The 16,365-nt window shown below is 45.6% G+C and overlaps 2 protein-coding genes across 3 annotated transcripts; both read right to left on the reverse strand.

The window, feature by feature from the left end:
* Positions 1-1,681: 1,681 nt before the first annotated feature.
* ap1ar (adaptor related protein complex 1 associated regulatory protein) lies at positions 1,682-10,499 on the reverse strand. 2 transcript variants are annotated; one of them, XM_061685673.1, is made up of 10 exons: positions 10,240-10,496; positions 7,243-7,291; positions 7,136-7,162; positions 7,026-7,051; positions 6,847-6,943; positions 6,564-6,662; positions 5,646-5,707; positions 4,388-4,458; positions 4,133-4,255; positions 1,682-2,328 (listed from the first exon to the last, which is right to left on the reverse strand). In XM_061685673.1, the coding sequence occupies exons 1-10, from the start codon at positions 10,308-10,310 to the stop codon at positions 2,057-2,059; spliced, it is 897 nt and encodes a 298-aa protein (XP_061541657.1). In that variant the 5' UTR covers positions 10,311-10,496; the 3' UTR covers positions 1,682-2,056. The 2 variants fall into 2 exon arrangements, with proteins under 2 accessions (XP_061541657.1, XP_061541658.1); XM_061685674.1 differs by lacking the exon at positions 6,564-6,662 and having other exon boundaries at positions 10,240-10,499.
* Positions 10,500-11,181: 682 nt separating this feature from the next.
* cfap100 (cilia and flagella associated protein 100) lies at positions 11,182-15,169 on the reverse strand. Its single transcript, XM_061685789.1, has 12 exons — positions 14,680-15,169; positions 14,250-14,575; positions 13,993-14,156; positions 13,670-13,750; positions 13,428-13,609; positions 13,264-13,306; positions 12,901-12,946; positions 12,669-12,823; positions 12,409-12,537; positions 12,117-12,320; positions 11,842-11,935; positions 11,182-11,358 (listed from the first exon to the last, which is right to left on the reverse strand). The coding sequence occupies exons 1-12, from the start codon at positions 14,768-14,770 to the stop codon at positions 11,233-11,235; spliced, it is 1,641 nt and encodes a 546-aa protein (XP_061541773.1). The 5' UTR covers positions 14,771-15,169; the 3' UTR covers positions 11,182-11,232.
* Between the last annotated feature and the right edge of the window lie 1,196 nt (positions 15,170-16,365).

Here is a 16,365-nt window from a genome sequence, read left to right on the forward strand (position 1 = left end):
TCGAAGATTTGAATGGTTTCAAGTGTACGTATTGAGTTGTCGGTTCCTAACATGCACGCGCAAATATCACCGTGTATGATAACACGGGGTGAAATCGCTTACTAGTTTTAACCACTGTGTCACGTCTGTGTAGTATAGTGCAATAGGATAAAGTCTATCAATATCGACGAAAGAAGTCGTTTGGAAGCATCTCCGAGGTTTCCGTGTGAGGTCTGAATTCTTCCGCGGGTTGTGCTTCGGCTCCGGGACGCCTCATAAATTGCTGGCTCCGCTCTGTCTGGGGATCTGCGGTTTGTTGTATATTGTTTGTCCTTTGTTCCGAGCGCCACTGGCGACCGTGCTGCTAATTGCATTTGAATTCATCTGGCCGGCGGCGAGTCTCCCGCACGCACGTCGGCGAGCAAAGCGCTCGTGTCGGAGTTGGAAAGTTTGGCTTCTCCTGAAATGGTTCACAAGTTATATGGACGCTGCAGTGGCCATCATCGGACAGTGGGGGGCAACGTAGACGAGTCAGCCGGGATAGCCTCCAGCACACCCACGACCCTTGTGAGGATGAGCAGCGTGGAAAATGAATGAATGACGGACGCATGAAATGTGTCTATATGCAGATCGCCAGAAACGGTTGTATTATCGTGTATATAAAAGGTGGGCTTTTATGACTGGACAATTTCACAATGTTTTTGCGATGCGAACAGTGTGATTTTGATTTGCAAATTGTTATTTTCCATTTGTGCTCGAATAACTGACAAGTGCTTCGTCTGTTTATTATCAGTTCTGTATTTCTGTTTTGGTTTCCTGGCCCTCCCCCAAAAAAAGCTAGCTTTTGCTAACTTCTTTTCAGTAGCCTGCTCCGTGGGATCGTTTCAGCATGACAGGCACCGTGTTATTTATTCCATAGGTTTCTCCATCCGTCCATTTTCTTCTCCGCTTCTCCTCACTAGGGTCGCGGGCGGGCTGGAGCCTATCCCAGCTTTCGCCGGGCGAGAGGCGGGGTACTCCCTGAACCGGTTGCCAGCCAATCGCAGGGCACATAGAAACAAACCACCATTCGCACTCACATGCACACCTACGGGCAATTTAGAGTTGTCAATTAACCTAGCATGCATGTTTTTGTATGATATAGTAGGAAAAAGAAGGGCAGAAGGTGTGACTTTTAATGAATCATAAATTGCAACTCAGATGCAAGGATCCTTGGAATAGTTGGGCAACTCTGTTTGATTGTGTGTGAAGTGTTAACTGAAAGGTAAGATCTTTCCGCAAATGCTAAAGGATTGCAATTGTTCAGCTACAAAACATACTCTAATATGATCAGCAAAGGCGGCGCTGAAAAAGGAAAGTCTGTTTAAAAACAACGGTAGCATCAGTTTCATCATATTCCACGATATGAAGAGTCAAGGCTTCTTTATACGCGCGGGCGGCGACCGCGCTGACGTCACTGCGGCTGCCCCGCCCGCAGTTTGCCTTTATACTCGAGAGCCGTTTTGAAAATGTACCGCAGTTCACCTCCACGTCGGGGGCGTCGCTACGGCTGGTATTGGGGCTGGGATGCCACAGGGTGGTGTTTCCTCTGCATTTTGTGGCCATACCCGGTAGCCGTTTTTACTTTCCTTTCCGGAACAAGGAACAAAGCAACAACGACGGCGACCGTGGAACAGTGTCTGCTAGAATAAATGGACCTAGATGACCAGAGGATACGTTTAATTATGTTGCAAAATCGATCGAGAAGGCGGCGGCGTAGATGGTATGTAGAACCAAGGGGCACGTTGAGTACGTCATCACAGCATGTGGCTAAAACGGACCAATCACGGGAGATGATCTCGGCGGCGTTCTATGTGGGCGGCAACTATTTTTGCCGTGCGCGCGTCAAGTGACCCAGCGGGGCCGCGTGGGCCAATTCGTCCGTCACGTGATGCAATGCGGGCGTTGTCGGCCGCGCGAGCGCGGGAGTATAAGGAGGCCTTAAGGAATTACATTTATTTCATGAGGGGGGGGGGAAGCTGGTGAGCCTGTAAATATGTGAGAGGAGGTTGCAAAAGTCTTAATTTTGTGCTGGAGACTATCTGTCCTGGCCGTCCAACCTGAGTCCGTAGTCCGAGGCGTCCTCTGAGGGAGTATCCAGCACTGGATTGACAAAGCCTTCAAATTCTGGATCCGCATTGTCCTCTAGGTGGGAACTCACAAAATCATTCTCCCACTCTAGCGCGTTTGAGTCCTCGGAGGTTGAGGTCGGGCCACTGTGCGCTTGCTTGCCGCTGGGCCTCAAGGCCGCACGCAGGATGTCCTCTTCTGTCCGAGACCTTTCCCAGGCCGGAAGCCCTCGGTTGATTCCTAAGCGGGAAAGAGGCATATCGTCACATTACAATCCCAAAGTATCCTAACTTGCAGCACCTTATCGGAGTGGTGTAACGATCCATTCATTTGATCGATGTATCCATTTATGTTCCTACGATCCAAATGGATCAATCTGTGCTCGGCAAGCTAGGCTTCCGGACGTAGATATAAATCCTTTTAAAAAGGTAATCAATCGATTGAATCGGTACTCGGAAATAACGCACCGGATTTAAGCACGGCAGGCTTTATGCGAACGCGTGTGTGTGTGTTGTATTTCCAAGAAAAACACGAGGATGGATCATTCCTTTGACTTTGCTTGATTTTTCAATTTTTAATTTTTCCAAGTTAAAGACTTCCGTCTGTGAGCTGGATGGCAGATGAGAAGGAGCCTAGCGAGAAATTAGCATTAAGGATGCATGTGTGTGACTTGCGGCAAATCGCCGTGCACTTTGAAGCCTTCCCTGCTGGTCATCTTAGTTTAGCTTGCTAGCCGCTAACAACGATAGCAGAGTGCCCTCAAGGGAAACTCAGGCGAACCAGCGACAATGTCAACTACCGGACGCGGTTTCAAGATCACCCAAAACTCGTCGTACGCGTCGAGGCCACGAGGTGCAACGCCACCGCAAAAAAGCTGACAGTGTAAAGCCTTACAGCGGACCAGTTTGTAATTTAAAAAAAAAAATACAAATAAATGGATTTGGAGAAAGACAAAACAAACCTTTGAAATCCTTTTCCTGAAGCCGTTGTCTGTGCAATAGTATGATGGTTTTTACTTTTGAAATGCCTACTTGGGTTTTGTAAACTGCACTGTCCCATCGTATTTTTTTTTTTTCAAGGTGATGAAAATAACACAGAGACATTGTAAATATGTCTGTCATCATTTTAAGTCAGAGTAAGAAAAAGACATAGGGCATTTGTCTCCATATAAATGCCTGATATTTAAATGGCAAAACCCTCTCTTTTATGGATCATTTAGCAGTCACTTGCATCATTTTTCATATTTTTATCTTGCTTGTATTTTATTGAGAGTGTAATGTAATCCGATTCTTGTATCCAATCCGGCCTCGCCTGTGTGGAGTTTGCAAGTTTTCGCCCACATCCCAGAAACATGCATAGTAGGTTCATTGAAGAGTCTCAATTGCCCGTAGGTGTGAATGTGAGTACGAATGGTTGTTTCTTTGTACGTGCCCTGCGATGGGCTGCCGACCACTTCAGGGTGTACCCCGCCTCGCCCGCAGTCAGCTGGGATAGACTCCAGCAAGCCCGCACCCCGAGTGAGGATAAGCGGTACGGAAAATGAATGAAGGAATAAGTCACGCATAGTATGTTCCAACGTGTGTACAATTACAGTTTGATCAGAAACAAAATCAACAGTTCTGTACGGACTACAGTATAACTGGGCATGAAAAGAAAGGATTTTAACTTCATGTCTGGCTGGACACTTACCTGCTCAATACTACAGTGCATTTACAGTAAATAGAGGTCGACTTCACACAAATATCTTAGTATACTTCTGTGCTCCGTTGAGCATATTTATTTTCTACTGAAGCTAATAGGAACTGTCCAAAAAATACAAAGGAAAAAAGAAAAACGTGTGCTGTTTTTTCCATGTCACAAGTGTGTTACCCTGTATTTTTGCACAGCGCAATACATATGGCAGGGTTGCAAAAAAAAACAAAAAAAAAACAACAACATTATTTTCTTCCAATATCGTGCAGCCCTATTAAGGACCATGTAAATGTATCACCTGGAAACACATGAGCTCAGCTCGCCAAGCTAAACAAAAGAATTGTATTCTCACCCTCCTCATCGTCCCACTCGAGATCCAGTGAAGTGCCGTCGTCATTGGTGGAGCGGGTCTTGGTGGTGAAATCCCAGCTGCACTCGGTGTTAGGCGTCACCGCGTTCGCGTCGGACGGAAGTCCTGGAAACGCAGCGATGAGAAGCATATACGATTCTTGTTATGTACAGTTAATTCAGTCAAGGTTACTTATGAGTGCCGTTGTTATGTACTTTCAAATAGATTAGATACGACTGTGTGGTTGAGTTTACTCACTATTGCTTCTGAAAGCCTCCGACTGGGCTTTGACATTCTGGAGGGAGGTGTCAAAGCCATCCCCGGTGTGTCTAAAACGGGTCAGGATGACAATTATAAAAACATTCCCTCACAGCTTTGGAATGAAAAGACACAAAGCTGGGGTTCAAGTTCAAATGTGTTACACGTGTACTCAGCCTTAACACTGAATATGTCTTCAACACAAATTGACTCAATAAATAAAAGGGAATACCACTAAATATTGGACAATGGTGAAAATGAAAAATGAATGCCGAATCGTTCTTTTAAAGATATTTCTTCAAGGTAGTTCTGTTACTGAGCAGATTCATGCTGTACCACGGTGGAGGTCTGTATGGATGGAGGGCATAGCTGACGTCATTGCTGGTGGTAGCCTCCACTTAGTGTCAGCGACCTCAATGTCAATCCATCCATTCATTTTCTATATTACTGCTTATCCTGATCAGGGCCGCGGAGAAGTGGAGCCTATCCCTCCTGACTTAAACACTAGAGTATTGCGACAGACAACCATTCACCCCGTGTGAAGCGTACCCACCACCCGGCGAACGTATTCCCGCAATCAGCGGTTATCCACTCTCAAAAGTGAATTCATCGGCAGAGATTATTGTGGCCAGCTATTACTACTTTGTTTCAATGAAGCGCCTAAACTCACGTCAAGAGTTCCTTGGCACCAAGATGCCACTAGATGGTGCCAAAGCAATACTGTTATGGACCCGTCGCCAGTCAATCACAGGGCACGTACAGTATACACAAAGAACCATTTACACTCATGGATTCCTATTCATGGACAATTAAGAGTCTTCGAATAACCTAACGTATGTGGGCTTTTTATTTTATTTTATTTTTTTTTAATGAGGAAGGAAGCCTCAGTACCAGGTGAAGAGGCAGACATGCTAACCACTAGGCCACGGTGCTGCTTTGGGCAACTTCCATCCATCCATCCCGTTTTCTTCACCGCTTCTCCTCACTAGGGTCGCGGGCGTGCCGGAGCCTATCCCGGCCATCATCGGGCAGGAGGCGGGGGCACACCCTGAACTGGTTGCCAGCCAAATCGCAGCTTGATTTCGGAATCTTTCTTTACATTCAAGATGAAAAAGCATGACACTCAGTTTCCACCAAGAGAGGTTTACAGCAACAAAAAAATTAATAAATTTAAAAACATTTTTTTTTTTTTTTTTTTTATAAAATGCTGACTCTGCTGCAAAATCATCCAGTTGTCCGATGAGTGGATGTGACTTACTTTCTCGACTGAGGATCGCTGCCGCACCCGTCTGCTATCCCCCTCGTCCTCTGCGTAAAAAGCTGCAAAATAAGAACCCCCACATGAGTGGTTAACAGTCATCCATCCATCCATCCATCCATCCATCTTTTGAGCCGCTTCTCCTCACGCGGGTCGCGGGCGTGCTGGAGCCTATACCAGGCGGGGTACACCTTGAACTGGTTGCTACCCAATCGCAGCGCACATTGAAACAAACAACCATTCGCACTCACATTCACACCTGTGGGCAATTTTGAGTCTTCAATTAACCTACCACGCGTGTCTTTGGGATGTGGGAGGAGACCGGACTGCCCGGAGAAAACCCCAGGCACGGGGAGAACATGCAAACTCCACACAGGCGGGGTCCTCAGGACTGTGACGCAGTCGCTCTGACCAGGTCGCGTGTTAACATAGTCAGTGAGACTCAAAAATGGTAAATAGTGATACTTTCAGTCATTTGTTCACTTTAGGCACTATCACAGAACTACACAAGCAAATGAAGTGCAAACAGAAGCGCAGTGGAAAGAGGCATTCATTGCATTTCAGCAGTAGTGATCTCTCTTTTATACGACTAAATGATCGTACTAAAGTATATTTTTTACTTAAGATAAGAAATTCAGTCTTCTGTAAAAAAAGGCCCAAAAGCTACATTTTCCCTTTTTGCGTGTCTCATACTTTTTAACCCATATACTCAATCTGTACAGGCACAGGAATCATGTTTTTCTCAAAACGTACACAGGCACTGAAGGCCACCAGACAAATGAGGGCAGTCAAAATACAACGGTGACAAACATGAACGAAGACGAAAAGCAGCCACAAAGGGGGGCTCGCATGCCGGTCAGTAAAAGCAAAGTAGTAGAGTCAACTGGCAGAAGGGAGGAGCGCCCAATGTCGCCTCACCTCCTTCACTTTTCGTTCACGCGCCAACCTGGCGGCCTCCCGCTGGGCAGCATTTCTAGCCTCCTCTTCTAGCCTCAACCTCTCCTCTTGTGCCTCTAACTGAGTGACAACAAAATTCAGCAAAAACACAGACAGAACAGAAAATTACCCAACAGAAAAGAAAGAAAGAAATCAACGCAGCAAATGATGAGACAAGCAAAAGTAGGTCTCTAACAAGAAATAATAATAAAGTGGACTGACTCCCCGGAACAGGAAATTCACAAAATATGAGTGAGAATATTACCTCCGCTTGTAGCTTCTGATCTATCAGGACCTGCTTATTGGAGATGTCGGCATATCGATGTTCCCGAAGGTTCTTAAGCTCATCCTCGCTGATGGGCCTGACATAACAGAAGAAGAAGAGATCCAATGATTCAATTTGAAGTATGTATTTGAAAATATGCAATTTGAACAAATCTCTACCTTGGGCAAGGTTGAGGACTTTCCTCCTGCAATAAAAGAAAAACTATTTCATCAGCATGTTTCACGGCTGCAAACCTCCGACTTCAACCAAAATGGACAATCACACTTACCTCATCACTTTCGACAAGATTTTCAAACTGTAAAAGTAACACAATCACTGCAATTAGATAAATCATGTACTGTAAAGACGAAAACAGATCAAAAGTATAAATTGTACCTCTATTGTATAATGCTCCCCCGTGGTGCTGCTGCGAAAGTATTTGGACCTGTAATGACACAAATGTTATTAGCAATGAAAAATGCCAAACCCTCCTTAAGAAATACTCATCTCAGGGGGGGGGCCAGTGCAAACTGTAGGCCGGTCCCAAGCCCGGATAAATGCAGAGGGTTACATCAGGAAGGGCATCCGGCCAAAAACTTTGCCAAACAAACACGAGCGTTCATCCGAAAAACTCCATACCGGATCGGTCGTGGCCCGGGTTAACAACGTCCGCCACCGGCGCCGTCGACCTGCGGGGCGCCGGTGGAAATTCAGCTACTGTGGGTCGAAGTCGAAGATGAAGAAGAGGAGGTGGAAAGCGGGTTCTTCGGCAGAAAGAGAAAAGGAAAGCACAGAGCCTAGAACTGAATGTGGGGACTTTGAATGTTGGGACTATGACAGGAAAATCTCGGGAGTTGGTTGACATGATGATCAGGAGAAAGGTCGATATATTGTGTGTCCAGGAGATCAGGTGGAAAGGCACTAAGGCTAGACGTTTCGGGGGCCGGGTTTCCATTATTTGACCATGGTGTAGATGGGAAGAGAAATGGAGTCGGGGTTATTTTAAAGGAAGAGTTGGCTAAGAATGTCTTGGAGGTGAAAAGAGCGTCAGATCGAGTGATGAGGCTGAAATTTGAAATTGAGGGTGTTGTGTGGAATGTGATTAGTGGCTATGCCCACCAGGTAGGATGTGGCCGAGAGGGGAAATAGAAATTCTGGAAGGAGCTAGACGAAGTAGTTCTGAGCATCCCAACAAAGAGAGAGCCGTGATTGGTGCAGATTGTAATGGGCATGTTGGTGAAGGAACCAGGGGTGATGAAGAAGTGATGGGTAAGTACGGCCTCCAGGAAAGGAACTTGGAGGGACAGATGGTGGTAGACTTTGCAACAAGGATGGAAATGGCTGAACACTTTTTTTACAGAAGAGGCAGGAACATGAGGTGACCTACAAGAGCGGCGGTAGAAGCACACAGGTGGATTACATCTTCTCTGAAGGAGGTTACCGACTGTAAGGTAGTGGTAGGGGAGAGTGTGGCTAGACAGCATAGGATGGTGGTGTGTAAGATGACTCTGGTGGTGGGGAGGAAGATTAGGAAGACAAAGGCAGAGCAGAGAACCATGTGGTGGAAGCTGAGACAGGACGAGTGTTGTGCAGCTTTTCGGGAAGAGGTGAGACAGGCTCTCGGTGGACGGGAGGAGGCTTCCAGAAGACTGGAGCACCGCAGCCAAGGTGATCAGAGAGGCAGGCAGGAGAGCACTTGGTGTATCTTCTGGCAGGAAAGGAGGGAAGGAGACTTGGTGGTGGAACCTCACAGTACAGGAAATCATACAAGGAAAAAGGTTAGCTAAGAAGAAGTGGGACACGGAGAGGACCGAGGAGAGGCGAAAGGAATACATGGAGATGCGACATAGGGCAAAGGTAGAGGTGGCAAAGGCCAAACAAGAGGCATATGATGACATGTATGGCAGGTTGGACACTGAAGAAGGAGAAAAGGATCTCTACAGGTTGGCCAGACAGATGGATAGAGATGGGAAGGATGTGCAGCAGGTTAGGGTGATGAAGGATAGAGATGGAAATATGTTGCCTGGTGCCAGTAGTGTGCTGGACAGAAGAAAAGAATACTTCGAGGAGTTGATGAATGAGGAACATGATAGAGAAGGGAGAGTAGAAGAGGCAAGTGTGGTGGACCAGGAAGTGGCAATGGTTAGCAAGGGGGAAGTTAGAAAGACATTAAAGAGGATGAAAAATGGAAAGGCAGTTGGTCCTGATGACATTCCTGTGGCGGTATGGAAGCATCTCGGAGAGGTGGCTGTGGAGTTTTGGACCAGCTTGTTCAATAGAATTCTAGCGCGTGAGAAGATGCCTGAGGGATGGAGGAAAAGTGGGCTGGTGCCCATTTTTAAGAACAAGGGTGATGTGCAGAGCTGTGGGAAATATAGAAGAATAAAGTGGATGAGTCGCACAATGAAGTTATGGGAAAGAGTCGTGGAGGCTAGACTCAGGACAGAAGTGAGTATTTGCGAGCAACAGTATGGTTTCATGCCTACAGATGCATAACCCCGACTCCATTTCTCTTCCCATCTACACCACGGTAAAACAATGGAAACCCGGCCCCTAAACTTCGAGCCTTAGTGCCTTTCCACCTGATCTCCTGGACACACAATACATCAACCATTCTCCTTAATCATCATGCCAACCAACTCCCGAGATTTTCCTGTCATAGTCCCCACATTCAATTCTAGGCTCTGTGCTTTCCTCTTCTCTTTCTGCCGAAGAACCCGCTTTCCACCTCCTCTTCGACTTCGACGCACCGTCGCTGAATCTCCACCGGTGCCCTGCAGGTTAACGTTGTCAACCCGGGCCACGACCGATCCGGTATGGAATTCTTCGGATGAACGCTCATATTTGTTTGGCAAGGTTTTCAGCCGGATGCCCTTCCTGACGCAATTATGCAATCTGCATTTATCCGGGCTTGTGCCCCCCCCCCATCGGGCTGCATTAGCGAACTCACTACAGTATATTGCACAATATAGTGGATAGGGTATGACGTATCGCTTTGCTCGTGACGTCAGACCCCCCCAAAAAATAAAAACTTTCGAAAACTTGAAAAGTCGAGCCGCACAGGCTAAATTACACTAACACCCGTTCCCGCGTTCAATAACAACAATACTGTTACAATTAAGACCCCAATGAACGCGCTGACTGCCAGCCAAGTTATTGAACGTAAATGTGAATAATATGCTCACACGGGTGGGGTCTGGAGCTGACTGCAGGTTCAGACCCCACTGACATGGGGGGGGGGATCATGTCACACCATTTTGAGAATCAAAAAAGTCTTCGCACGCCACGTCGGCTCATTCATTTGGGGCTCACGTCAGCAGGAAGCCACTTCGCCATTTTAATACCGCTTTCATGCTTGTTTAGCACACCTAGCCGAGATCACGTGTCACTTACCCGCCTCCTCTTGGGATCCTGTTCGCCTCTCTTCTAAAGAGCCCTGCGCAGAAGGCCCAACAGTTACCCATGGCATTTTTCAAATATTACTATTATCTAGTTGCCTTGCTGGTACTGTGCATCAAAGTACGAGCTTGCATCTCCCACCACCACACACAGTGTTGCCTTTCCTCAAGGGAAGTTGGAACTTCCTCATCCTTCTTCCTCGCTCGGTCACAACGCCGCTAATCTCATTAGCGCCCCCTACCGGCTTCTTTGTCGCGCTTTCCTGAAAGACTTTGAATCAGGGGTGACAAACTCATTGTTGAGGCGGGGCCACATTGTATTTATAGTTTCCCTCAGAGGAACATTATGATTGAAAAAACCATCCACCGTATGTATTATGACTCCCTAATGTTTCTGAAGTAAATAAAGTTTGACAGAATTTAAATATGAACTGACATGTTCATCTTTCCTTCATCTGTGTTTTAAATTCAAACAAAAATAAAACAGTGCGGGGAGTTACCAGGGTGAGCAGCATCTCTTATAGTTAACGGAACAGTTAAATAAATAAATACAGACACACATAATTACACACATACATACATAGTTCCCCAAATTTTACCGAGTTTTAAATTAGGTAGTCTCTTATCAACTGTCGGATTAAAAAAAAAAAAAAAGATTATATGCATCACAATGTAGATTATCTGGGTTGATAATCGGACGCGCCAATAATCAGTCTATCCCTACTGATGAGAATACTGCAAGTGCTATGTATCGTGGACGGCTGGATGTACAATCTAATGTCATCCGATCAAGTGCTTTTACATTGGTCGCTTGTATACTTTGAGACACCATGACGGTCATTGCTTAACACTAAAAGCGCATTCAAAAGCCCACCAAAACATCCGTTCACATCCATAAAAATGAGACTTGACTGTGCTGCTGTAGGATCAAGCGGCATGTATTTTTAATGTCAAAGCATGCGTTCCACTTTTTTTTCAGTTTGCTTCTTTAGTCAATGTCTAAAGATGTGAAGAAGTAGTCGCTGAAGCCATCATCCGGAGGAGCACTTTCCGCTGTTTTGACGTTGACCTTCTGAGCAAAAGGGATGCATCTGGGCATTAGTTTACGTCCACTCTGAAAAGGGAGACGGCTGGAGCTCAAATTTAGCGTCAAACGTTGTCATCAAAAAAATTGGATGGAAAAAAAAAAAAAAACAAACAAACAAACATCCTACTCACCGGAAATGTTTATCATTCAATGTATTATTATGTGTAGATCACTACAGACGTTTTTTTTTGTTTGGTTTTTTTTTTGCTCATCAAAGTTGGCTTACTCCGACCGACCAATCAAGTGAATGGAAAAATGCAGATACTTTGGAAATTCCAATTGGATCTCCACCGCCAAAAGACCCAACCACACCCATTCATGAGTGATGCGGCTTAAGTGTCTTGCCCAGGGACGCAACAAGTGCTCAGGCAGGGATTATGAGACCATTTTACTTATACTGTACACAATAATTTGAAAAAAAAACCTAATCAGTATGTGTTACTTATAATGCATAACTAGTGAGGGGGAAAAAAAAAAAAAAAGGAATTGAGAAAAATCTGAACGACTTACAGTTTTCTTAGCATCAGATCGGGACCTCTCCAAGTACTTCTTCATCCTTTGTATCTGTTTCTCTCTTTGCAACTTGAGCTTTTCTTCCCGTTGCCTCAGGAGAAAAGAACGACATGAAACATATGCGGGACACTCGCAAGCAAACGCACGACGGCGCGTATTCCGTTCAAATCGGTGTAAAGGTGAGTTGACTTCCACTTCAAGGTTCGATCATGTATCTTTTTTCAAGTTTCGCACAAATGTCACGGCAGTGGCGTAATTTGCTAAAGACATACCTGGTCCTCCTCTCGCTGTCCTTGATCTTTTGCACCATTTCCAAACTTTCCTTGGGGATGTCCTCAAGGCAGTGCAACAGCGAAGACATCTGCTTCTCAATGCTGGCCAGCTTCTGCAAGGTGCTAGGGCTGCTCAACCTGTCATCCACACAGCACCTGTACACCTCCGCAACCTTCTCCCCAAGTGCCCGCATCATGTCATCCCTGCAATCGAGCATGGAATGAAATGTCATGGGATTTCTGTTCGCACATCTGTCGAAAGCTGGTGAAATCTGCGTTCTATTTCCTCACCTCATCTTCGGTGCTCAGCAAGACATGGAGCTGAACCTTCTTTTTCATCTCCGAAGCTCTTGTCTTCTCTTCTCCAATTCTCTTCTTCAGCTCATCTATTTGCCGGGTCAGAAGTTCCTCATCCTTTTTCCTAAGTTAGCCAGTGGCGGTTTTACGCAAGCTAAGGAGAGGAGCTCTCGATTTCCCCCCCCCCCGAAAGCATATGGGGTGTTTCAAATGTGGTGCATTTCTAGACCAGTAACGAGAGTCGCTGGTGCTTACGTTCTCTTCCTGATTGCCTCCATGGACTGTTTGAGCTCCTCGAGTGTCTCCTCGGCCCTCGCAGAGTTCTTGATCAAGGACAAGTTCTGCTCAGTTAGCTCTGTCATCAGCGCAATAAGTCGCTTGGGATCAGTAAAGTACAACTCTGGGTTGTCCTGTGCGGATTGGACATTGTAAATCCGTCAACACCGAACCGCATCAACTGTTGGGGAATTTCAGAAAACAAACTGACCTCACATTCTGAGCGGTCGACATCGGGTCCGTGCTCTTTTGGATTGCTAGAAAAATATTGAGGAAAGGATGTTTGATGAATCCGATTTTAAAACGCATCAATGTGCACTGAAAAGCCTCCGAACGGTGATTTTTTTTTTTTTCCCCGGGTACTGCTTGGCTGCTGACCAGTCCGGGGTGCTGCCCGAGGTTAGCTGAGCGCTCGGCTCCATCTCATGAGGACAACCGGTACGGATAGGATTTTCGGACACTAAATTCAACTTGACCTCTTTTTTTTGTTTTTTGTGTTTGTTCATAAGATCAGATCCTCCACAGTCTACTTAGTACATGAAGTAATAGTGTGCAGAAGGTGTGTGGTGAAGACCTGGAGCGCCTGGGCTGCGCGCGCGCCATGTTGTCCTCCAGATCTGTGAGCACATGATGAAAATAAAAAAAATAAATAAAAAAAAGTCACAGGTGATCTTGTAGTCGTCGACTTTATTGTAATTTGGTTGCACGGTTCTGAACGTCTCATAAAGTGCCCCTTACCTTGCTTGACTGTTAAGTCCTGCGGCTCCGTGTTCCGCTCATCCGCAGTGTTTTTATCCACTTGGACTTTGCGGAGACGCTTTGCCCTCTGGGCCTCCTGCCACTCTGGAGGAGACAACTTGAAAAGAAGCTCCCCGTATCTCTTGTACTCGTGCAATATGTCGTCATAGTCGGCAACTTCACTAAGAAGAGAAGACTTGATTTAGTCACAGCAAGTTAGTTGTAAAGTAGATAAGAGGCACCTTCTTATTGTTGATATTTCAGACGTCAACTTCTTGATGTCAGCGGTTGTCTCCTGTTTGGACTCGGTCTCTCGTTCCAAACTGAGAACAGAAACAACCATTGCAGTAATTTCCTCGTTTGTTATGATTTCAAGAAGAGAGACAGTTGTGGATTTTGCTGTTGGCGAACGGCAAGTGCGATAAGTACGGGAATACTTTTGCCGTGTGCATTCGAAAGTTTGGAGGAGGTCAGATTCAGTTCGCTTGAAACGGTTACAGTGCATTTTAGGTGCATTCTGACATTTCAACTGAAAACCAAACATCCCTTACGTTCCCCAACTTACAATGTTTGGGCCTCCAAAGACTTCTTCTCGTTCTCCCTTAGGAACACCGCAAAGCTCTGAGTGTCCTTCTCAATGGTCTTCTCCAACTCCTTCAGACGTCGCTCCTCTTTTACGACGGCCTTGTCCATCTTACAAATCTCTGACCGCTTTGTCATCAGTGAAATCTGAGGAAAGGGGGGGGCGTGACGACGGAGGGATTGTTAGAGATGATTGTCTGCGTGCACGCGAAAGCAAAGTCAAGAAAAATAGTTCTTTACCTCCAACACGGCCTTCTGACGCTCCGTGGAGATCAAGTCATGTTTACCTTCTCGCGCTCTCAGCCCTTCCCTTTGCTCTGCCGTCATTCGCGCGGCGTAGCTTGCCTTCTTGTGAATTGGGAGACGCCGGAAGTCGCGCAGCTCCTGAACACGAAGGGCAGGAGGAGTAAGCAACTGAAAGGATGGCAATAGTTGTATACAGGAACAGTCCCGCGCCGTTTGTCGGCCATCTTTTTCAATGACACTTTGTGGAAGAATGCTTTGACTGTCTGTTGAATTGAGTTGACTCTGCGGTGTCTCCCCCCTTATTCTTCTCCTCTTGACATCTACAGATATACAATATGTAAAAAAAATAAATAAATAAAGAAATAAATAAGAATAAAATCCACAATGGATGAACTACATACAGCATAGCGAAGGAACACTGCACCTGCTCGAACGGATTTGGTGACCCCATTCTGTTTCGAGGCCATATCTGGAAGTTCTGTTGAGAAAGTTGCATTAATAGTCCACCTTTCCATCCATCCATGTATGTTTTTTTGGGGGGTTTGTTTGTTTGTTTTGTTGCGAAGACAATATTCTTTTTATACACTTGAAAAAAAAACTAAATCTCAAGTGTTGACAGCGCTGTTGTTTTAACAATAATATCATAATAATAATGGTCAGAAAGCTACTCCGTGATTCTGTAATTGTGTTCTACAGTAGCTACAAGTTAGCATGACACGACACGATTAGCATCGCACTATTGAGCACGCTAGCACGACGTTGCTTCAAAATAGCGCTCACGTGTATCCAACCGACTACACGATGATGCCGAAGAACGTGCTTGACATTGGCAATGAGACAGAAACCACCGGAAAATCAGGAATGGGACAACCAGCGACGCTTCGTGCTTCTTCTGTGTACTGTTGTCATGGTAACTGTCTCGTCTTCACAGACTACAACTGTGGCAAGTAGATTTAAAAAAATAAAATTAAAAAAACCGACAAAAACACACAATACGTTTTTTTTGTTTTTTTACACGTATAATAATCACTTTCATCGGGCAAAAAAATAAATTAAAAAAGACCTTTGAGACGAAAAATGTAGCAGATGGCTCTAATTCGGTGAGGCCGCTAGATGGCGTCAATGAGTCACACAGGCAGAGACGAAAAGGTTTCCAAAACAATTCTTCATTCCCCTTCCGTACTGCTTCTCCTCACGATGGTCGCTGGCGTGCTGGGGTCTCGTTCATATGAATTCACGATAGGGATCGATGATCGATATCGATAGATACGTTTGTTTGTTTGTTTGCTTTCAGATGAAATGGAAAATCTGACTGGATTGTGCAGGAGTGCGTATACTTAGAAACGAACAGCATCCTGCTCCTCCCACGCATACACAAGATTGATGACCCTGAACATCTCAGCTCAACAACAACAGCAGCAGCACCCCCCACCAAAAAAAAAAAAAAAAAAAAAGTAGCCCACACACTACTCGCTTGGAGGAAATCCCAGGTTAAAATAGCGAAACTCACGGGGGAGTGTTGGCCCACAAAAGGAGACAAGAATTGGCATTTGCTCATATTTGAAGGACGATATCGTTTATGGATTTATTATCCCTGGGTTTGAATCTCGGCTCCTGCGCTCGTGTGGGTATCGGCATATTTGAGCATCAAGTGTCGCTGACGTTCAGCCCGATGACCCCGAGGCCTGTGTGACCTCACGGTGAGGAGGATGAGGAAGACGAAGAGGGAGAAGGGGATTTGGCAGGCGGTATGGTTTTTAGCTTTGTATGTAGGTCCTTACTGTTTCTTCAGTATTTCTTTGGTGGGAGAGAATTTGTTCCTCATCGCACTACCGCCACAACTTTACTATCAAGATGTTTTTTTTTTCTATAATATAATAATAATCACCATAAAACTCAATTTCGTGGCGTCTGGCAAAGCCTTCAAATGTAATGAAGTTGGACAATTGATTATAATTGGCAGCGTGTGCCATTTAATTGAATTAATTATTGCGAATTGGAACGACGACTAAATATAGGGTGCTCAGAGGCGAACGCCCGGCTGGTAAATCTGAATAACAATTTTCTGGGAGCGAATGAAACAAGTCAGTTTGACAATCAAATGTGCTTC

This window comes from Phycodurus eques, chromosome 9, assembly GCF_024500275.1.
Source record: "Phycodurus eques isolate BA_2022a chromosome 9, UOR_Pequ_1.1, whole genome shotgun sequence".
Classification (NCBI taxonomy): Eukaryota; Metazoa; Chordata; class Actinopteri; order Syngnathiformes; family Syngnathidae; genus Phycodurus; species Phycodurus eques.